At 39.9% G+C, this 24,400-nt stretch overlaps 1 protein-coding gene across 1 annotated transcript in view; it reads right to left on the bottom strand.

Moving 5' to 3' along the window:
• Nucleotides 1–24,400, bottom strand: part of LOC115380437 (ADAMTS-like protein 3) — a 56,334-nt gene that overhangs the window by 9,965 nt on the left and 21,969 nt on the right. Inside the window, exons 10-14 of the mRNA XM_030081631.1 lie at nt 16,941–17,068; nt 15,887–16,024; nt 9,141–9,323; nt 6,185–6,310; nt 5,568–5,822 (exon numbers count right to left, since the gene is read on the bottom strand). Coding sequence (XP_029937491.1) covers nt 5,568–5,822; nt 6,185–6,310; nt 9,141–9,323; nt 15,887–16,024; nt 16,941–17,068 — 830 coding nt within the window. The remainder of the gene's footprint in view (nt 1–5,567; nt 5,823–6,184; nt 6,311–9,140; nt 9,324–15,886; nt 16,025–16,940; nt 17,069–24,400) is intronic.

Below are 24,400 nucleotides of genomic sequence, written 5' to 3'. Positions count from 1 at the left end.
GAGATTTAGTAGTCACAGGCACTTCTAGGGCATAACAATCACTGGGGATAAGGAGGACAGTGCTGCCCCCCCTCCCAATACACACACACACACACACACACACTTTTTTTCAAATTGTGTTCGAGTGAGACCTATGCTGTTGGTGTAGAATAATACCTGAAGTAATAAGTGCTCACCCTCATCTCAGGATTAAGTTCTCCAGTTTTATGCACTCATTCAAAAAGAAAATCAACCCATACATGAGGGCTTTTCATTTGAAATGTCTGGTGTGGAGGTAATAAACTGCCTGAGGCACAGCTGAGACAGCTGACACAGCCACTGTATAATGCATTAAAGAAAACCTGGAGACAATGATGCACAGAATCACCCTGAGAAAGGTATGAGCACACCATCGAGTCTGTAGAAAACACCCTATCATCAGGCTTTTTTTTTTTTTTTTTTTTTAATTTCAATTTTAACCCTTATTTATGTAGGGAAGGCTGATTGAGATCCATGCTGTTTTTAAAGAGTGACCTTTCCCACATTCACACAGTTAAATACATTCACACTAGCAGCTGCCCAGGTGAAATCCCAGTCTAACACTGTCAGCCACTGAGCTGCAGAGTTACACAGTCCTTCAGACTGGGAACAGTTCTAATCAGAGTTTAGCAAAACTAAGTTTTAAATGAGTAAGTCCAGATAAAACACGAAGCAGAGCTCTGTTGTACAATTAAAAACTAATCCTGAGTCTCAATCTCAGCTGACCAGTTTGTTCATTCTGCCTGTTATGCTGATGAATTTCTGAGGTTAAGCAGTGGAGTCCCACTGCTGCACATTTTCTCACTTGCACTCACTTTTGCCCTCTCTTTCTTTTATGTGTTATGTGTCTCCCTTTTTCCATGTTTTTTTTTTTTTTTTTTTTTTTTGGTCTCTCTCTCACTTTCCACCTAACTTCCTCAGAGGCCAGGCAGCCATGCTCTGGTTCAGCACACAACCAGGACAGCAAGCCTCTCTAACTAGAACAAGAATGAGCTCCAAGAGGCTTGGCACTGTTTTAAACAGCAGGACTTAAGTTCACTGCCATGCAGGGAACTGACTATTGTGACTTCTTTTCCCCCTTTGGTCTTTATGCTCCTCGTCTGGCACTCTCACTCATTTTCTTTGTCGCTATGACCCTGGCCCAATTTCCTCTGTTAAAGAAAAAGAAAATCTAGAAAAATTGCAGCCATCATCCATTAATCACTGATATTAGCCATTAGTCCCCTGTCATTTGCCCCCTGGCTCTCATGTCTGAAATACAAACGCTATAGTATATGACAGATATTGTGGGGGGACTTGAAGTGGTACAAATTGCAAATTGGAGTCCAGTGATGGCTACCAGCTGTGTCTACAGTCCAGCGCTTAAGCTGATCAAACCTGAAAGGACAATGGCCGTCATGTGTCTGTGTTTTAGCAAACTGGGGGCAGGGGCGAGGGGGCGAGGGGCAACTCTGAAATGAAAATGGGCCAACATTGCACAATAACAGCCTTGTGCTTTGAAACCCAGACTTGTTTTGTAAGTGAGTTTGTGATTTCAGGGTTTAATAGCTCAAAGTCAAATCGAGTCAAGCATCATGAAGCACCGAAAAAAAAACAACATCAACAGTATAAGTCTGATACTGTGAGATCCAAAGAGAAAACTGAGTATTATTCAAGTGGACAATGTGAGTTCAATGTGAATTTTTACAACCTTCCCTGAAAAAGCTCTGCGAAGCAGAAACTAAACTGATAACATAAACATCCACTGTCCATATTCCTCAGGTTGTTGGCAATCGTGGAACAAGTACTAAATTTCCTCTAAAGCAGGGGCGAGCGGTCATAATAAGCTATAAATGCAGCGCATGCCCAAGCTCTTCAATTAAAATCTTTAAAATGTTGGTCTCCTTGTGTGTCCTTTTATAATATACCTTATTTCTATCATTTTGGTTGCAAACCGCTGCCTACATACACGTATCTATCTCAATTTGCTAACGAAATGCTGGAAAGTTGACAGCTTGACTCTGTGATACCGAGTATTTACAGTAGTTTTGTAGCCGGTGTTTCCTGTACGTGGGCGTTTTGAATGGAAAATAAGCTGTCTGCCAATCAGCTTTTCAGAAGACGCATGCGCAACACGAGTAGCTACGTAGCAGCTCGCTTGAAATGTTCAGCGGCAACAGCAAGTCATTCACTTGACAGCTAGCTACCGTTAACGTCGTTAGCTGGCTAGCTAGTACGGGAACGTTAACGTTAGTTTGTTCTTTCATCTGCATCGTGCCAATCAAAATGGGTGAAAATACAACTTCATTTGAGTAACCTGGCATGTTTCATCGATTTAGGCTGTTGCAGGTGTTCTGAAAAAGAGGTGTTTAGACGTTTATCACTTTGGTGCGTAGCCTGATGGGCAGTTGGGCATGTGTGTGTGTCATTTCATTGACCATGTAGGCTAGCTGGTGACATCCCGTGGCACGTCGAATAGTTCTGATGTCATGGTAAATTCCAACATTTTGTTGGTAACACTGTGAGCATGTTCATGTGTCATTTGCTTGACGCTGTAACTGGTTATTACTGCATCATCTGTCCGTTCTAATAATTTCTTTCATTTCATTTACACTATAAATTGCAACACATTGCTGTTGGTAACATTGGGGCATTGGGCCGCAAATAGCCGCCTGGTTCTTATAAACGCCTGGGGTGAGAACCCATTCTGCGTATTAAACGCCCACCCGAATAACCACCGGGGCGATTATTTGCATTATATCGAGGTAACCCAAAATAAGGCTACTCACCTTATTTTTGCAGCAGTAAACAGTTAGCCACACAATAACTGTGCGGCACTTACGTTTTCTGTCAAAATAAGAGAGCTAGCTAACGTTAGAAAAAAGGGTGCACCGTAATCTTAAATGGACCGACTGTAAATATGTTGGACAGTAACTGTCATCACAATAATGGCCTGGTGCAGGTCTGTGCAAAAATAAATAAAGGCCTGCAGCGAATAGCCGCCTGGTTCTTTTAAACGCCCAGGGTCCAAGTTGATTTGGCATATTAAACACCCGGGCGATTAATTGGTGAAATACAGTAGTTAAAAACCATATTATGCGTTTTTATTAATAAATAAATGCCCCAAAAATTACTTTGCTGAAATTTTACATACAATTAGAAAAACTGCTGATGTACCTTACTCAAGTAAAAGTAAAAAGTAGCTCATTTCAAAAAAATACTGAGAGGAAAAGTTACTTTTTAAAAAATGAGAATTTATTATATTTTACCTTTTCTGTGCAATTCTAAAAGGATTCTAAAGGAGTTCAAAATTAAATCTAGATTATTTTAATTGGAAAACAAAATAAAGTCCACCCCCAGACCACAGCTTAGTGCCCTTCTGTATTATTTTTGTAGCTGGAAAGGGGAAACCCCATATACCTCACCAAAATCACATCAATCCCTTTTATATATGTCAAGATTGTCGGTCTCACTTTGCCGTTCATTTTAAACTTGTTTCACTTTTAATCCTTTAACCAGTGAACACCTTGCATAAAACATAAAACATACAACTTTAATACCATTAAGGCAATAATGCAGTAAATGATACAGAGAGTCTATATTGGAATGAGGGATGTGCACAGATATGGTTAGTCAGTCAATTTAAACTAATTGGATAATTTTTAATTTTTAAAAATAATATTTTGTATTCATTTCATAGAGTGAATACATAAAAATGTTACAGTGTTAAAGACGTGAGATTTAAGTGAATGAGTGAAGTCTAATGATGTTACGTATGCTACATTATTATGGGGAACATTTCCAGCCTTTTGCCAAGAAACAGTTGAGGCAAAAGGTGGAGGACAAGAAGCTCGGTTTGAGGTCATTTCACAAGAAGAGACAAGGACGCTTGTTGTGAACTGATACAGCTAGTCATGCTGCCTGCTTCTGCATGTCACCTTATCACCCAGCTCAAACCAGAGTACAGCCAGCAAGACAGACAGTAACTGCATGAATTGAAAAGCAATGCAAGGAGCACTCACATGTGCTAAGAGCCAGCTACCACCGGGAACATAGCCTGTTATGTAGAATTGGAAAAAGCGAAATGGGCAGATTGCGCAGGGCACTTTACATTTTAAAAAAGTCTTTTTAATGACAGCAGATAGCTGGTTCTCAAACTATCCGTTATGCACGTCCCTAATTGGACTAGATTAAGGACCGACTCTTACCAGTGTGTTATCCCCAACAGTTTGAAGGATGTATGAGGGCTTTCCTTTCTGGTTGATTAAACCGCTATAGCCACCCAAAGGCAGCCGGACAGCTCTGTACATTCAATCTGCAGCCTCTGATCTGAGGGATGTGTGCACATCAAAGTGCTGCACAGTAATGCAGGTCTCTTCCAGGGTAGTTATCTTGATTAAATCTTGCACAATCAGAATTGCATTTGTAAGATGGCTCCATGTTTGTACAGTGGAAATCATCATGAGCGCAGGAGCATGGAGGGGAGCTTGGAGACCCATTGGTGAAGCAGATCACATAGTTACACGACAGATCTTCAGGACATTCTAATGCTTCCTCTACACTCTGCAAACTGTTGACACCAATCCTCAATCCTCATCCAGAAACACCATGTAGGGATTTTTTTTTTTTTTTGGTAAAACACAAATTTCCACAGTTCTCTCTGGATAATTGAAATAAGCACTGCATTTGTGTAAACAGGATTATTATGCACAGTTGCCAATTTATGCAATCACATAATCAGCTTAAATACACTACTGCTTTCCATGCTTTACGTGTGGATATAGCTGTTTTCCTATACAGCGATTTGGACATGATTCTCACTGAGATTTTCTTAAAGGTGCACCAGGCAACTTTGCATTTTAGCAGCTCCAAATGGCAGTGACAGATACCTTAGAATTTTTGACAGACTGAAGGACTTCATTACTCAGAATTCTGAAGGTGTCATAAACTAAACGCCTCCTCTATTTGAGTGTGATGGGGATGGAGGTAGTGGAGAGGTTCAGCCATCATAGTTAGTCAGTCTTTTGAATGGAGTGCTCCCTCATTGTTGCTCAGGTTTTTGCTGTTAGTTTTTAACTTGTTTCCTCTGTGTGTTAAAGATTTTCCACCGGTGACGCCAGAATTGAATGTAGGCAAATAAGGTCAATCTAGGGCACCTTAATTAATGGGTAGAGGACGCTCTTCTTTGTTGCAGCTACATTTTATGATTTGGGGCAGGACTGGCGTGTGGAGCCACTTCAGTTTTCCTGTGAATTATGAGGGCATGGCAACAGAGTGGTGGATAAAAAAACAATGGTATACTGCATCTGCTGTCATGCACCACTGTCTCTGCACAAGATGTGATTGGACAGAGACTGTGACACTTGCTTGAGGTGATTGGTTGTTTGATTCAGCCTGAACAGATTTTAACAAACGAGATCACAGACCCAGGAGCAGCCCGGATATTTTTCTCACAAATTATGAAGAAAAAAAGTCTTAAATTTATACCTTAAAAAATAACTAACTAACTAACTAAATAAAAATGTCCATCACTATCATTTGTACAAGCATATATGCACACATGCACTCACCCTCAGTGTGTATGTATATCCAGGCAGACAGCATTTGTCGGGTGCTGCTGATGAGGGTCCGGCATCGGTAATGACCTGCAAACGTCCCCTGGAGGGTGTTGACCTCCAGCACGCGACCCCTCACCAGCATCCTGTACTGCAGGGCCTGACCTGGACCCGGACCCTTCATCTGGCCTGGACCCGACACATCCTTCAGGGTCTGGTTCTGGTAGTCCCAGTGGACTGGCATTCTGTGGTCGGGAACAACTGGACAACCTACAGAGACACACACTTGTGATACCACTGTTTGAAAAAATTTGAGATTTTGCCAATGCAAAATGGATTTTACATTACAAGCACATTCTAATTCTAAGACAAGAAGCACAGATAAGCTTTTCTCAAACATATAGAAATTCAACAAACATCATAAGCAAAACATAATTCCATTCCGTTCAGTTCAGTTCCCTGTGATTACATATTTTTGCGCTAATGCCTTTCAAGCAAAGTTTAACTGAGATTTCTAGCTCCTCCTGATTCCTCTCCTATCTGTTCATGTGTGCAAGTGGGTGAAGGCTTCTCTAAAAGCATGTGTGCATGCGTGTACAGGGTTTGGTGTGTGAGTGTGTGTGTGTGTGTACCTATACGTAGGATGTCTCCAGGTCTGACAATGACACTGGTTCCACTACGTGAAGCCATGAGGACTCTTCGCCTGTTCAGCTCCTGGGAGACTGGAGCAGCCCTGCCTGCTCCAGCTGGGTATGGACCTGTACACACACACACACACACACACACACACACACACACACACAGATACACACATTGTTGTTCCAGTTGATTTCCCTTTGCCAAAGTCACAAGGACAGTCGCACAAGCCAAAAAATTCAGTGGAGCTCATTTATCAAGCTACTTCCCAATGGATTTGTTCATAAATCCTTTGTATCCACATTCACACACAGAGATCAGGATTTATCACAGTTTCCATAAACTTTATAATGGCCGAACTGAATATACACCTGACTCAGAGCAAGTAAACAGCATTTATAAATACTACATTTTGTCGTTTACCTCTTCATCTTTATAGTTTGGATTCCTACTTATACACTGCTGTTTGCGGCTCTGTGTGAGCGTAATCCATTACATTTTATCTGTTACTTCTACCTACTTTCTGTCTAATTATAACACAGACAGCATAAAGGTATGAAAAAAAAGAATAAAACTCTCAGAAGGGAGACCTTTTGCCACCAGTCAGCCTGCAGTCTGACAAGGCCTGCTCCCTTGAACCTGTAGGCCATCCGCCATATTCATCCAAGGGCCACAATTTTTCTAAGTAGACACTGTGGGAGCTGGATGTTCAAATAACAAAATGTATTACTTTGTGTTTACTTAAACTTATTTAATTCAATGCTATTGTTTGATATTTTGATATATATTTTGATATATTTGATATCGCACCTTCTTGCAAAAATTGTTATTTTTATTAACGTTTTTCATTGTAAACAGACCAAAAACATGGGAAATCCATAATAATAACTGGACACTAGATCCATAATAATAATTACATAGGAAATCCTCTCATTATAGAGCTTTGACATCCACCAAGGAGTCATTTCACTGAAGAGTGACACAAGGCTGGTTTTTGTCATGCTCTTTTGCTTTTTATGCAACGCTAAATCAGTTTTGCTTCTTTTTTTCCTTTTATTGACTGAAAAGTTTTGATTATTGTTATGAGTAAGAGTTATTGTGCATGTAAAAAAACATGTTAAAGTGTTAGAATAAATGTTAAAATTAAACGTGAAAAAAGAAAATACAACCAAATGTTAAATGAGAGCTATGAGTGGGTCAGAAAATCACTCCTAATCAAATTATTTCCATCTCAATTATTTGCATATTGCTTCAATATAAGAAGAAAAAAAAATGCTAGATATCCTGAATACAAGAAGGCATTTTTTTCCTCCTCCCATTTTCTGAATTCATTAATATTTTGTGGTCCAGACGGGAAGCTTTGGCTGGCCAGATGTGGTCTGCAGTCCACCAGTTGACAGTCACTGCTGTGGAGGCCATTAAATAGTTTCAGTGTTGGGCATGGTGTCACGGTCCCTGTTTAGAACAGTGACAGTGATATGCTAATGGGTTTAGGAGAGCACACTTGTTCCTGGTTGTTTTCAGGCCATTTTTCTAGCATTCTAGCTGTATATTTGTTCTAGTACTGTACCACGTTTTGGAAAAATTGGCATGGAGGTTAATATGTGCTCTCCAGAGCCCCCGTGTTGTCTGACTGGGACAATAATGGAGGTTTTGCCTCTTCATATGTCTGCTGATAAGCACATAAACTTTGATCGTGTTTTGTGACCAACCTTTCCACAAAGGTTTGAGCAAATCCATTCATAAACTTCTGAGAGCGGACAACAAAAAAACAAACAAGCCAACAGATGGAATGTGGTGAAAATATAAAGCCCAACTCCATTAGTGGAGGTAATGAGGCCCAGTGTGTGTATATGCAGGGCATGGAATTCACAGCAAATGAAGTCCATTTTACAAGACTAGGAGCACGCAATAGTGTAAACGCTGCACACAGTTCCCTCATGTTATAATCTAAGTTGATAACAAATGCATACAGAGGATGGTGGATGATAGACAGAAGAATGATGTTAAACTCCCTCTGTGGCCCAAATCACCACAAGTAGATTCCTACCTCCTTCACTCGTCAAAGAACTAAAGGCTTTCCTTCTCCAGTATTCGTCACATGCAGTTGAGGATGCAGGACCAAGAGGACTGAAGCTGCACTAGAGGCAAAGTGTGGCCTATTTAGACACTTTTTTTTATTACCAATATATTTGTCATATTAGATTTCAGTTACTTTGTCCATTCTCTGTATAATCCACTGTGTGGCTGATGATATTCCAAGTTTTTACAACCAAGAACTTTGCCCCTAAAGTCCAACAAAAATAGCAACATTAATAGTACAGATTGACTTGGCCATCTGCTCATGCTGGGAAAGAGGAAGCCGTATTCACTATATTTGTCCTTCACTCGTGGTTGATTAGAGCCTCATGTTTAGTGTATGGAGATGTGTGGTTGTTGAGGATATGTTTCTTTTGAAACCGAGCAGGGATAGAAGTCTGGAGAGTGGCCGTGGGAGCAGGTCAAAGCAAACAGAGAGAAAGAGAGAGAGAGAGAGTCTGTGTCGCTGTGTCAGAGCAGCATTCACCCCCAGACTGTTGTACTCTGGCTTTGTGTGTGTGTGTGTGTGTGTGTGCGTGCTCATGCAGACATGCCTCTGTTGCCTCTTCATGTGTGTGCATGATGACGAGTGATGGACATTTGGGACTGTGTTAGTTAAACAGAACCTCAGTGTGAATGTAAGTGTGTGTGCATGTATGCACATGTATGTTGGCCACTAATGTAACCACAGCTCCAGCAACACTCCCTGCCCAAACTTACTTCAGACTGCCAAAATCAATATGCACAAATTGTCTGTGTGTGCATTATATGAGTGTGCGTGGAATCCTATGAACCAGTTTATGCGCTTGTTTGTGTGTCTGTGTCTACGTATGTGTGTGTGTGTGTGTGTGTGTGTGTGGTGTGTAGACCCACCGTGCACTTGCAGGATGGTGGAGGCAATGGACTTTCCTATGGTGTTGGTGGCTGTGCAGAGGTAGGTGCCTTGGCTGAGCAGAGAAACATTCCTCAGCCACAATGAGCCGGATGGCAGGAAGACAGAGCTGGCATCTAACGGTCCATCCTTCTTGTGCCAAGTCACTGTGGGCCGGGGTACGCCTGGGCACGAGGGAGAGAGAGAGGGTACAAAAGGTAGATTTAAGACAACATGGCAACCAAGTGAGTCCATGTGGCTGCTGTTTGAAAGCAGCGAAGAGCAAAACGTCCAATTAAGGCTGGCAACAACACATTATGTAATAACACTATACCTTACAGTAACCTTCCAAAATGTAATACATTTGTCCTTTATTTTGTAATAAAAAACACATTTTGAAGTAATAACCTTTCAAGCAAAATGTGACACATTTTCTGAGATTTTGTAATAAATTACTACAGCTGTTATGACACAGGCTAATGTGGGAGATGCTTATACGAACCGCCCACCTCATTAACATACGACGCAGAGATACAGAAATAAATAAATGTGGAAATGTAGAAATACAGAAATAAATGTAGGAATAAATAAATAAATGTAGAAATAAAAGAAGGAATAAATAAATGAGTAAATGTAGAAATAAATAAAAGTATAAATAAATAAATGTAAAAATAAATATATAAATACATAAATAAATAAATAAATGTAGAAATAAATAAATATATGAATAAATAAATGTAGAAATACACAAATAAACAAATAAATGCATGAATAAAAACAGAAATAAATAAATAAATACATGTAGAAATATTTATTAATTTAATTATTTATGCATTTATATATTTATATGTGTATTTATTTATTTATTTATTGTTTTGTCATTTTTCGTCCTTCATAAACCCCCACTTTCACAAGTATTTTACCATTATGGAGTTGCTACTTTCACCTAAGTAAAGGATTTGGAAATGTTTTCCACTACGGCTTGATCTGATGTTTTCTCATCAGTGCATCCAGTCAAAAGTTGCATGTACTTCCATTCAGTTGTGCTCTGGATCACATGGATATGATCCTGAGGAATGTGACCTGCATGTGACTTGTATATGAATCCTCAAATCAGAATCTGTCACTGTCACCATGGCAATAAGTAAATCTTGTGTCGCTCATCTCAGATAATTGTCATTTGGTGCCACAGCAGCTTGGCTGAGTGAGTGCTCGCATCAAGAAAAATGAGACATGATAACAGACAGAAAATAGTGTACCCAACCTGACTGGTATGGAGTGCAAAAACTGATCAAAGCAAGTAGGAGTTGTTAATGTGCTGTTAATGTGGTGTTGGTTATCTAAAAATGAGAAATGAGAAATGATAAGAAATTTAAAAAAAAAAAAAAAAAAAAAAAAACTTTCCCTAACCTTAGCCAAGTGTTTTATATGCCTAAACCTAACCTTTCCCTAACCTTAATCAAGTACTTTTGGTGGCTAAAGGTAACAAAACTGGCTAAAAGATGTTCATGTTGATACTGATTAGAAACGTATTTGTAATGCACCAAACAAACATGTAATCCACGACAAACTATGTTTCCCACTAAACATAACTGAGAATGCAGTCTAGTTGTATGGGAATGTAATTGTTTAGAGACAGGGTTAACAGGGTACATGTCTTGATCATCCCTACATGGAAAGAATGCATAAACTGTTTTTTTTTTTTTTTTTTTTTTTTTTTTGTAAACAGACATTCCATACAGTGCTTTGGCGATACTGTTAAATATAAACAGTCATACTAACAAAGACACAGAGAAGAGACGAAAGAGAAAGACAAGAAGAAGTGGGTGCGAACAGCAAAATGAAGGCAGACAGGAGGAGAAAATAGGAGTGGGTGGAAAATATTGACAGTGAATAAATGACTGATGCAAGGAAGACAAGAAATAGACAGGCAGCGATTTAGATGACTCTCAATTTACTTTTCTCCTTCTCCAAACCAGTGCGAGAACAAATAGTGTGGTGAGTAAATGTCAGAGGCAGCGCGGCAAGCTTGACCTGAAGCTGGTATTGATTACTGAGATAAATCCGAGCAGTGGATGCCAACTTCTACATTTCCTGCCAATTCTCTGACCAATTCTTGACATGTATGTGCAGAAATAAGAACCATACCATGTGGAAATATTAAACCATGCTAGATGGAATGATGACTAGCCTCAGTAATGTATTACCGATGTCTGAAAGCACTGTAGACACTATGAAGCTGTGTATGGTGTCAGACACGTTGGTACTGTATTCTGTCACACTGACTGTATCAAAATCAGACTGCGTGCAGCTCTTACTGCCATGGTGCTTTCTTCTCATATTCATTGGATTGACAGGCGAACTACATGTGTCCAACACCGCAAATCTCCATGGTTGAATGAAAGGTTATTTTTGATATATAAAGGCTGCATGAGATTTACAGCGTCCATCACTAGCCTCTTTTCCACTGCGTCTGCTGAGGGTTTGGGCATCTGTTTGTTCTGTCGAGCCTGCTGTTGTATGTTATCCAAGAGAGAATTCATCATCAACTCAGATTTTTTTCCCCCCACTTTGTATTTTTCAGAGATGATCTACAAACTGGAAGCATGGTGTTGGATAGAGTATAGAATCAGCATGGGCCTGCTACGGGTTTTTGAAAGATGATGCCAATTCAGGCGGCCAGTTGTTGATGGTTTGTGCCAATAGTCAATGTATTTGATAGGGTTGAAAAGCCTCTGAAACAACTGTTAGTCCACTGGACACTGAAATGCTCCACTGAAAACAAAGGCTTCTACTATTAATAATGATAATAACAACACAATGATTCTGTAAGCGTGTGGAATCTGATCAAAATGTCCCACTGGAATCAGCTCAGGTTACGGCCTTCCCATAGTGTAGTATTGATCCGTTCCACAATTAACTCTGTAACCAGGTCAAACAAGTCCAAACAAATCATATCCATCACGTCACAGTTGGATGTTATTGAATGACCGATGCTTGGTTATCAGTAATGGCCAGCTTAAATCAGTATGACATTAGGATAAAGCAGTAGCAATACAATCCTGTATTTCGATGATAGACTGGTCCTCATCTGGCTCTTCCCCATCTGAAACATTTTAATCTCTCAATACGTCTGTTTGCATTCAGCCTTCCACATACATTGTCATGGTGTTGTGTCTCTGCACACCACAAGAGGGAACTAATACAACATGCTCACTGAGTATCCAAAATGACAGATGCTGAGAGCTGATATCAGTGCTGATATGTCTTATATTTAATTTTTTTTCTCACAATTTTCATGGCAAAAATTCGAGAAAATGATAATGATTCAAAGTTTTATTGTTGTCAGGGTAGAAAAGCTCCTGAGACACTTAGAGTACTTAGATTATCATGTGATGTGAAACCTCTACACTGAAAGAGAGATTAATGACAGCTTTAGGAGGGTTACTGGCTTCTTAAAGCAGGATGAGGCAGGTTTTACAGACTAAAGCAGCTGAAAGAAAAAAATGGCACGTTCGACACTGACCAACAAATATCCATTTTTTTTTATTATAGGCCAGACTAGCCAATAATCATAATCACAAAAAGTGTGTGTGTTCGTGTGTGTGTTTCTTGGAGGTATCACAGTTGCTATGAGATCAGCTGTCTCTCCACAACTCTAAGTAGCAAATAAAAGACAGTATCATCTTACACTTCCCGTGTTACTGCAGTGTCTCTGACTATTGCTCTGTATTCAGCCCTGACTCCTTCATTTCTCCTATTGAGATGAAAGCACATCATTTTTGGTCTCATTTACCCAGGTCTTACAGCCTGCTGACTCTCTCTCTCTCTCTCTCTCTCTCTCTCTTATACACATACACATATACATACATACAGATACACACTGACAAGCGCCTTCACTCATCTCGTCCAGGTGATGAAAATGTAAAACAAGCTTTGTGCTGGTTGCCAAGGACCATTTCACTGACAATCTGACATCAGCCAAGTATGTGCGTGCATGGGAGAGTGTGCCTATGGATATCTGTGTGTGTGTGTGTGTGTGCGTGTGTGTGTGTGTGTGTGCGCGAGAGAGAGAATTTCTTTAAATGTTTGATGCTTTGACAATATTGTTCTCAATCCTCACAATAATGAAACTGAAAAATTGAAAAGCTGACACAAAGATAGACTGAGAGAGAGATGAAAAGAGTCATGAGAGCAAGAAAACACAAAAGGTAGCTTGACGTATTACTGGTACACTAACATTTTATTTCGCTTCGTAAATATCAGTATAACAAATGTCTTATTCTGTTTCAATAATAGCATTTCAGTTATCAGTCAAAAAATAAATTGTGTAAATCCTTCCTCTATCCCCTGATTTGTTAATGCAATTAGCTGATGTCCTCACTCTGAGCTAGTTTGGCTGAGAAATGGTAAAAAAATCATATTTCTCTGGGTGGTAGTGTTCCCACTCACACTGTGTTTTGAAGCATACCGATGATAAGAACATTGGATATCAGCACTGTTTGGTTCCCCCAATCATTCACACAGAGCCTCACAGGAAAGGAAATTGAGTTATTCTTATTTTGACAGCAAAGGAAGGTGCAGCTTTTGGATGTGTAACAGAAAAGTATGATAAAGCATAGTTAACAAATTGCAGCTCTCAGGGCAGGCAGTAATCATAAAGTAATAGTATTACATTTGTAAGGTGTAATACAACACATTCTTCGAGGAATGATCCCAACACTGATTGAAGATGTGCACTGCATAAATTTGAAGAGATGTGCTGGTAATGAAAGAGATCTATCAAGCACTCCCTGGATAAATAAAGGTTAAAAATGACAGACTGCTCTCTCCATGGCCACAAAGGGCCCAACAATGAGAGCAGTGAAAGCCCATGGATCATTCCAAAGACACTTCCTGATAAGTGACTTCCAAAATGAGGCCTGGGCTCTCATTTGAACTGAAGAGCGGAACTCTCAATGATCCTTACTATCAAAGCTTACTACCCTGCCGTAGTAAACCATTTAAGATTTGGATAGTATGTTGGTTTTCCATGCCATTACTCCTCCTCAGCTAAATGCAGCTTTCAGCATGGAGGGAGGCCCAGCTAGAAAAACTAGAGTCAGTATCACATTGCTCATATTTGCACAGTAATTTGTCAGTTCTTAAAGACTTATCCTTGTCTCAATAACTGTATTCTGCTGAATCCTTTTGAGGAAGACCTCCATGGCTGCTAAACACCTTATGACTATTTGCAACCTTCCTTCCCTGAAAAGGACAACCATGACTACCTAATGCCCTGTAAAACACCAGGAACCCTTTTAAGCTACATTATTTCTGCAAAATATTAAGGATGAACCAGAATTCCATGTCTTGTGGTCACCGATAACCCTCCTTCCAGCGCCTTGTTTCTGCAGAATCTTGACTAAATAACCTTCATGGTCACCCAGTGCCAGCTGATAAGTTTCTTTGCGTTACCTGTAACTCCAGAATCTGATTGAGAACGATCTCCATGACTACCCAACAGCATGTAGCCACTTCCTCCAGTGCATTTCTGTACAATCCAGCTGAAACTGAGTGTCTTTTAACCTACTAGGAGTTTCCTCTACTACTTACCTTTACAGACTGACAAGGACCCCCAGGGGCACCCATTGTCATATGACCATCAGTTCCTGTTCTTTTACTCCCTTTTTCTACCACGTTATCACTAGTGCCCCTACCCCTAGTACATGCAGAGGTAGGGTTATTGGAATTCATCCATGCAGAATCCGTCTGACTTCAGTGCCCTTCAGAAGTGACAGTCTTGCCCCCAAATGAAAATGAGCAAATCATAGCTTAGTAAACGTTTTCTAGATGTTGAGGTGTTTTTAGAGATTTATGTTCCTGCTTTTAAAAAATCCTTTTTAAAACATTGTCTCTGGGGTCCATGCAGGAGAGATACACAGTATATATCCTGAGAGACTGAAAAGTGCAGCCGACTGGATGCCAAAACTGGACCAAGTCACATGCTTCCAATTGTGTATCTGACCACCCAGCCAAATCAATTTTAATTAACATTAAAAAGTACTCCTATATTTGATTGAAGGCATATTATTGTCTTGGATTCATAAAATGTTGCTTTTTGGATCAAACAAAGTGCTAACATTGCAGTTGGACCAAACCAGAGACCTGCTTTTGTAAGCAGTTAGCTAGAAAACTAATTGAGCCTATAGCCCCGGTGTGGTTACATGCAGCTGCTGGCACAGACCCATAACATAACTAACTAACTAATAACATAACAATGACTGGAGAGAATCGTTCAAATTATTACAGGCCAATGTTGATGTCAGTGGGACCAGCGTAGTAACCATTCTTCAAATTGGATTTTCTCACTTTAATTCTGTACTTACCCTTCAGTGGCCAACTGAGGAACATTCTGGAGGCTCCTACATGAAATTAGGTCAGTTTATCTACTAGGTCAGAAATTATCTATATTATTATGCGGTGTATCACTGAATTTCACCATTTCCTTGGCTGAGCACATAAAGCCTGTCCAACCTAGCAACATTAACTAAAGTGGATGGGACTTAGGATCGGTCAAATGCCTCTTGAGCCAGCTGGAACTAGTTGTTTTAGCACATACTCAGCCAACCAGGGTGAGCCTATTCAACCTTATGGGACTCCACCATACATAAGTTAGGAGTAATTTGGTTGCCTTCCCACTTGGTCACTGCAACATCACACTAGACAATGCCAGCTCTAAATGTAGCATTGTTATGTTGTGACCTACCAGTGACAGGGCAGTCCAGGGTGACGTTGGCCCCTGGGCGAACACTGACCCGGCCACCCACCACAGCCCTCAGGCTACGGCCCAACACCAACCCTTGGTCTGATACATTCCTCCATGACACTGCGATGGCTGGGGGCTCTGGAGGTTCACACACACACACACACACACACACACACACAAATATATTAGTCATTAATGCAATGACAAATGAATGTTGAAATGCCTGCTCTGGGGCACAATACTGTCCGCCACTCACTCGACTGATACTGATTATTGCAGCATATACAAGAAAATACCATAGCAATGTACAATAGTGATAAAAGAACACATTTAATAATGAAACATATGCAAAATATTTGGTGCGAGACTACATTGCCTAAGTAAAATAAGATGAAAATGAACCTTGAGTGCAGTGTTGTAGGCTGTGGATAGTACATTGTTGTTCCACTCAAAAAGCAACAAATTATAACAGACACATACTCTGCCTGCTATTATTAAAATTTACCATCTAATTTGCTGGGAGGATAACATAATCTGTTTTCCAGAGTGCTGCTCCCACTTAAAATATTTACACCTGATATTTTACACATTTTACCACAATCTCAGTGTTATCACTGTTCATGTATTAACTTTAATTTGCCCACTATCAATTTTCTTGAAAACACAGTGATTGTTACTTAATTGGTTATAATGCATCACTGAGAAAACTGAAATGTACAGTTTTTAAAAATAGAATATCTGAACATACAGCGTAATAGCATATTTTATGTCTAAAAAGAGATGAATGTCTAAAGGGGAGGTCATTAATGGTCATTCTAAATGGCTTACCTTCCAAAATTCAAAATCTTATTGTCTGTGTAACTCACAGCCCAATAATGTAATGATTCTTGCATTTACAAGGCAAAATTTACCATATTACCATATTTAATATTTAATTTGAATTTGATGTACACACCAGTTGCTGCTACAACAACTGCCCAGTTAAAAGTAAGCCACAATTACTCAGCATACCTGGGCACTGAGGTATGTGTGTAAGAAAGGACAAAATACCCACCAGCCACCAGGAGCTGTGACATTTCAGAGTCAGAGCCATGTACGTTGGTTGCTGTGCACTGATACTGTCCTCTGTCTGCTGCTCTGGGCTGGGAGATGTGGAGTCCTCCAGAGCTATCCCAGGATACTCTGCAGACAGAGAGACAAAATTATTTTCTTCACAGTGGTTCTCAACTGGTAGATTGGGACCCCAAAAGTGGGTCACAACACTTTCTGAAAGACTCAGCTTTGATAGGGGAAAGAACAGCTTAGGGGACTACTGACTAGATCTACAGACTGAAACATACATATAAATAAATAAATCCTGCTGCAAATATAATTGAGACCCCCTTCATTAGATACAGCATTGACAATGCTGCATGAATTCAAATAATGCCTTCCGTGACTGAAGACAGCTGATGGTAGATGGTTTTAGTAAACTGTACTTGGTTTAGATGGCTTTCAGTATGGGTCTGTATTGCTTCCTAGATCATTAATACAGTAACAAATCACCACAAATTACTATTTCAATTTCAAAAACACTATTACAGTTGCATTTGACAAATAAGTCACAGCTTTTGTTAGCATATATCTCAATATCACATTGAAGTTCAAATATGTAAAAAGTCTCTCAAACCCCAGTAAAAAGTCGTCATAAGTCATTGTCCACCATACAGATACATAAACTATAAGCTTGTTTGAAAATGATAGAAGAATTGATTTTCTCTGGTAGGAATCATTCCTACTACTTTGATGGGGGTGAGTGTTCACACTACTTTTATTCAGTAAAAGGGCAGTAAAAGGACAAGTGTGATGGACATCAACACTGATTAGTTTCCAGATAATTCAAAGGAGATGACACTGGGGTTTCTGAGTTGTTGTTTTTTTTTTTCCCATGTTCTTAGTCAGACAGGTAATGCAGAATAAATATGAGAGCGGTGCTCCCAGTACCACAATCTCTGCTCACTGACACTATAGTGACTGACATGCATACATCTCATTATATTATTAAAGGTAAACTCACTTGAATTGGGTCAGAGGGACCTCTGTGTCTCTCTGTATGTGTTTACTGAGTGGCTGAGTATGTGAATCACTGTGACACTATTTGTGCCTGTTTGCAGCTGTTTGGTTATCTGTACATCGTTCTTATCCGCTTTATAAAGAGATAGCGAACCAGAATCAATTATTGTCAGCCTGAACTCTGGCATCCAAGCTTGAGCTGGTGACATATGTCCAGTAGTCAAAAAGAGAATGTCATGCTTTCGTATCCAAATCTTGACCTACAGCTTTTTGCCGGTCTGCTTAACTGTCTTTCTATCTATTGGAATGTTCTTTAGGGTTCAAAAGGTCTGTCTGAGATTCTTTGGTTTGGGGATAAACAGCACTGAAGCACAGTAAGGGGCAAACATGAGGGCTTCCTGATACCTGATCAATGCAGTGACATCAGCTACAATGGGAGAAAAATCAACAATCCCTAATCCTTAAAAGCAGTGAGGTCACAGGAGCATGTGAGGTAATGTGAGGGTAAGCAGAAGGTGACCGCTGAAGTATTGGAGTATGGACAGGTTGAAATGGGGTTCAGTCCTATCACGTGGACATTGGGGCTAGAACTGGACCTTAGAGCTAGGGTTGCCATATACAATCCAATCCAATGCCTACACCCAACCCCCTGTTATAGGCTGCATATGCACAGTGGTGACGAGTTCACCTAAAGAATGTCCGCCTTTTCATGTTGTGTTTCCTTAATTATCAGAGGAGGCCTTCTTGCATTTTAAAACTACTTAGTATTTCACAAGAAAACTGAAAAAAGAGCAAAATATGACAGTTATGATATTGTTGCAAATTAAAAATTTTTTTTTTTCCTTTCCTGTATGTCTTTATCATCTTGCAACCCCCCATAATCATCTTGCACACCAATGGAGGTTCCTGATCCTCACAGGGAAAACGGCAGAAGCACTGCCCGTTTCTGATCAATTTTTGGTGGCGCAATAGCCTCTGATTGCATCTACTGTATGTGGTGGTAGAAATTTTGAATAGGATGATCATTTCCTGTTTGTTTCCTCTTGTTTGTTTTTAATTCTTTTACTATTTCTTATTTGTTTTATCATTTTAATACTATTTAACCTTCCATGGATATCACAATAATGGATATAAGCTGGTGGGCGAAGGATATACTTTTTTTTTTGCTTGTTGGAACACTGCTACCGGCTCAAGGTGGTGTATGCACTGGTAAAGGGAGCACTGTTTAAACATGGGACCAGCTGACAGCACTATGAGAGTAAGCTGTGCTCTGAGCAAAGAGACTGGAGGTATAGAAACAGCTTTGGAGGTAGAGACGGGGTACAGCGCAGGTGTAAAACAGTGTGAAAGAAAGAGGAAATATAAACCTTCTATCCTTTTTATCATCACGGGAATGTGAGAGCTACATCCTGAACTCAAGTGTGACCATTGACGGCTCTGTGACTGTGCAGGCGAACAGAGACCATTGATAGAGTGATCAGCCTGTGTCGGAGGACACTGTCTGGGCTTTTAGTCATCATGGACAGTCCCTCTCCTCACTCTATAACACGATAGAGAGACACAGGATCATCTTCAGCACAACTCTGGACTGATCCCCTCCTCCCTATTTCTTGTGCTGTTGTCTCTGTGCTATTGTAACTGCTGCAAAAACATAATTTCATCTTCTGGCAATCAATAAAGTACTCTCTCTCTCTGTCATTTTTCATTGGTCAGAAATTGCCTTTCATTGCATTACATCATTTTGATAAGTTAATATCAAGCTTGCAAGTGCAAAGAAGAAAACATTAAAGTGCATGGTAACCCTATGGATTTGTAACCTCACAACACATTCAATTTTCATGACTTCAGATAAAAATTTTAAAAGGATGGAAAAAAATCTTATTTTATTCGTTTGCCAGATTCTGGATTTTAGGGTTGCTGAATCATAAACACTCAAATAATCATATGCCTCACACTACACACCTCAAGTCCAACTATTTCCCCCCTCTGCCTTGCTGAAGGCCAACCAGTGGGACGTGTTCTGCCAGAAAGTACAAGATGCCTGTTTGTGCAAACACACTTTCGGGACTTCGCCTGGAATTTTCGGTAAATGCCGAAAATTCCTTGTTATTGTAAAACCGTGTTACATGGACTTTGGTGGTAAAAAACAATCTGCGTGAGCCATGGTCTTAGGGTCAAGATATTTCACGGGTCAGACATTTAAGGGTTAACTCTCACTTTAATTGAAATTACCTCAGAACTTACTATCAGTCCCAATGATAGATGCAACCATTCCCCACGTACCATACTAGAGACTTTTATAACTGCAGTCTTTATAATTAAAGGCTGTAGGGAACTGGGAAGCACTGAATGGCTATAATAAACTTATCACCCATTTTGCTCTTGCAAGGCAGAACTATTGTTTATGAAATGAAATCACATCCGTAGGGAAACAAAGAAGCTTGGAAATCTGAGTGGCTCTTGAGGGCCAGTGACCGTGTTAAGTTCAGCCGTAGCCAATGTTTCCCTGCCAACAAGCTATTGACTGTCTACACATCTGCCGAGTTGCTGGTCGCTCAGCTCTATAGTAAATGAAAAGACTTCCGGTGACTTGTGTTTATTGTGTTGCGCACAGTGTGAATGCATGATTAGCCTTGAGGTTTGGACTGCAGCTGGGTCTGAGACTGGAGCTGGAACACAACAATATGGTTGAGGTTAGAACTGAGCTTGAGCCTGATGTAAAAGGGCTAGGCTGTTAAAGCCATGCAGCAGTTTATGGATCTCCGAGGAACAATAATCTCTCTAAAGGTTTCTATCCAAACCTGTGGAAGCAGGAGCATGTGGAAATGTACACAGGGCAAATCCCACCCACCAGCACCTCACACCACTCATGACATCAAAGAGTGCTGCTTAGTCCAAATGTTGCATTTCCCAGAGGCACAGATCTGGGACCAGTCTATTCACACCACTTAACCTTCACGAGAAAGACGGAATGATACAAGTCTTTCTTTAAATTAGCAAGCAACGTGAACCTTCTTACAGTCCAACCCATTACTACAGAGGATCTGGGTAACTCTGCTGCATCCTCCACTTAAAATGGGACAGAGGGCCACTGAGGTTGTGCAGTTTATTATGTGGGACCTTGGACCAAACCATTAGAGCATGGAAAATGTGTTCTCATGGCACTGGGAACAGAAACAGTTAGGCTTTGTAGTTGAGTCAGGGTGACTACAGATCATGATGTACCTGTAATATAAAACCAGCCAGGACAGAAAGTAAATATACCAGTTGAACACAATAGGCTTATAGATGGATGTGCTGTGATATATAGTACAACAGATGTTTTCATTCAAAGTAACTCACAGCTACAGGGAGCACGCATTTAGTAGATTTGATCCATGCAAGACCCAATTCCAAATCCTTGATCAGAATCATCCTTGCGTTCCAACCAACTATATCATTAGGAAATAAATATAAGAAAAACAGTGAACTGTTTGCCCTTCATAGAAAGGAACAGAGTCTGAGTAAATCTGCTAAAAGTTCTTAAAAAGGTCAAACTCAGTAAAGCACGTCATAGAAAACCAACTTTTCCTGTTATCACATTCAATTTGCTCCGAAGCCACATTGCTTTGATAAGATCGACACAAGGGCAACAGCTGGAGAACACTGTGTTTCACACCACAGCCATGTGCCCGGTGAATGTCAATCAATTCTCTTTCTCTCTTTTTCTTTGTCTCTCTTTCCCTTCCTTTATTAATTTAAGATATTCTCTCTTGTGGTTTGGTTCGGAGTTGACTGTGGAAAAGTCAGGCAAGAGATGAGGGAAGTCAAAAACCAGCTCCAAAACAGATGCATTAGGAGTACAAAGAATGCGGTCAAAGATGTGAATTCACTTTGGGTCTATTTGGCTTCACCTCCACAGTGATCTTCTGATGAGAAGGACACGTGTCCAGAGTGCTTCTGAAAACAGTGCACAGATTCAGATGGAAGCAGACTCAGCGGGCTGTCAGGCCCCTGTACTCTGTGATGTGTACGAATTTCAGGTCTAACTCTCATCACACATTGCCGGTTATGAATGCGAAGTTTGGGACCAGTGCTCTTGATGTGGATACTTGTTCAGGGAGGCAATATTTAAGCATTATCACACAAGAGGGAGAGCTGTCGTATAAGCATGGGTGTAATTTGATTGTAGAAAATCACAGCTGTGCCATTGGTAAAATAACAATAATAAGGCACGACTATGATTTACTTATACAATAAAGTTTTTGGCTCTACAAGTACAAATAGTTCATCAGAAATCAAGCAACTGAATTGCAGAGTTTTCTAACCACAAGTGAGCTTGCCAGGAGGCCTCCACTGTAGTAACTGCTCAATGTAAAATGTAGACGCCAGCTAACGGTTATTACTAAACACTAGTAAAGCCATACATAATGGTAAAACCCCAGAAAGCTGATATACTGTATATCAGCAGTCATGGAATGCCTCTTGTCCAATAAAATAACACTGGAACTAACTGTTATACAAACTTGTGTGAATGACCCCCTCTCTTTAATCAGGTAGTACTTCCTGGATCACTGCATTTATTAAATGCAGCAAGATGAGTGACTTATACATAATGTCAGTTACACAAATGTATTAATCAATGTCACTGTAAGCTAAAAATTGAGGTGGGAGCTATCTTATCTGAATATTCTTCCACAGAGTTCTTTCATTTTTCTTCTCACCCTCTTATATCAAGCTACCCAGTATCCAAAGCAAAAAGTAAAATTCTCTTCTTTTCTCATACCAACCCTGGCTGTGTCTTTTGGATTGACAAACCGCAATCACCAGATGCGGATAGGTTTTTACTTTTCATTTTTTATTTATTTTATCTATTTATTCATTTATTTATTTATTTATTTTTTGTCTGACACTCCCTTCAATCTTTTATCATGTCAGTGGCTTTCTATTCTTGGACATTTACAGCTCCCACAGTCTTTTCTGCAGCAAATGTGTGCAGGAAGACATCTCATTGGTATGTTTTCAGCATGTCTGCTTCTCAACAAATATACTCCAATCTAAATAGTGTGATCTGAGTGAACCAGAGTTATACAAACATCCTGAAATGCAATACACAAACACCTGTATGAAGGTATATACTAGGTATATACTCAAATCAGATGTTGTGAAATTAATCTTGAGGATAAAGATACTTGAACTGTTCATATTCAGACTTGGCCTGATTTTAAGTGTGCCTTTGTTGCACATGGGTTTATTCAAAATTAAACAATTCCTGAAGCTGAAACAATACCTAAAGCTAAAATTTTATACTTTGGCGAACCCATGTGCAGCAGAGGATAATTGTATTTTTCAAAGATTGAAGGGCCTCATTACTAGAAATAATCTATTCTGATTTTATAACTGGTGGGAAGGTTGAAAAAAAACTTTCACTGTAGTTTCAACCATTGTTGGTAAGTCTAGCTTTCTCTCATTGAAGTATTCACTCACAGCTATTTAGTTTTATAGACAGTGTTATATATTTCTATCATATTTCAATTTGCCATACGTCAATTTCCCATCACTGACCATAGTTGACATTTGAAATAGTTTCTGCAAATAAGGCAGCTCTATGCTGTCTCAATTAGTGAGGATGGCAAACTATTGGTTGTTGTAGCACCAATTTGTGACCCATAAACTAATAAACTGATAGATTAAATGGGAGTATTATGAACATTATTATATGAAAAGGTCCCTATAGCGCAAGGTGTGAAACAAATCTTTAACATGCTAACAGCATTCTGACAAACCAAGCAGGTTCAGCAGGTTTGAGTTTGCAATACAATAACAGCACACAGTCCAGAGGCTGTCAGTGCCAGTTAAGGAGAAGGCTGTGAGAAATCAAGAATCGGGCATGTCGTGCAAGGGATCGGAGCAAAGAACACACTCTCTCTTTAGTGCAGTCAGTCATGGCCTGGTATGATTGGCAGGGCCTCGGGCAATGCGGTGATGGCTTCCATATGCAACTGCCTGCTCCCACATATGAGAAAAGGTCCAAGAGAGTGACAGTTCTCAACCTCAATCACCATTTCAAGCCTGGGATTTGAGCAAAAGAGATGCATTTTCAGAACACAAGGCACTGCATTTCAGTTGACAGGAACCTTACGTTGCAGGTTCCTAAAACTGCTAAGTGTGTGGTCTGTGACTTCTTACAATAAATTCTTTTCAAAAGGTCATCAATATTTATAGATCCACACCTCCTCAATGAGACAGAAACTCAATACCATGGTTTGGCTGTATGTCACTGGAAATGCCATGCATGATGCATGCATGGCATGCATTGTGTCTGCAGGCTGATCAACATGTGTATCATAATCCAGGAATTCTATGAGCAAATTAAGGTACATAAATGAAATTCATCAAGGGATGTACAGTGTTCTAATGCCTTATATCCTATGCCCCTAATTTGAAATATTTAACATGTAAGTTTCCTTCCTGCATACTAAT

The sequence above is a fragment of the Myripristis murdjan genome, chromosome 3 (assembly GCF_902150065.1).
Source record: "Myripristis murdjan chromosome 3, fMyrMur1.1, whole genome shotgun sequence".
NCBI lineage: Eukaryota > Metazoa > Chordata > Actinopteri > Holocentriformes > Holocentridae > Myripristis > Myripristis murdjan.
Note: the sequence above shows the minus strand (reverse complement) of the source record. Positions and strands in the feature narration are given on the sequence as shown.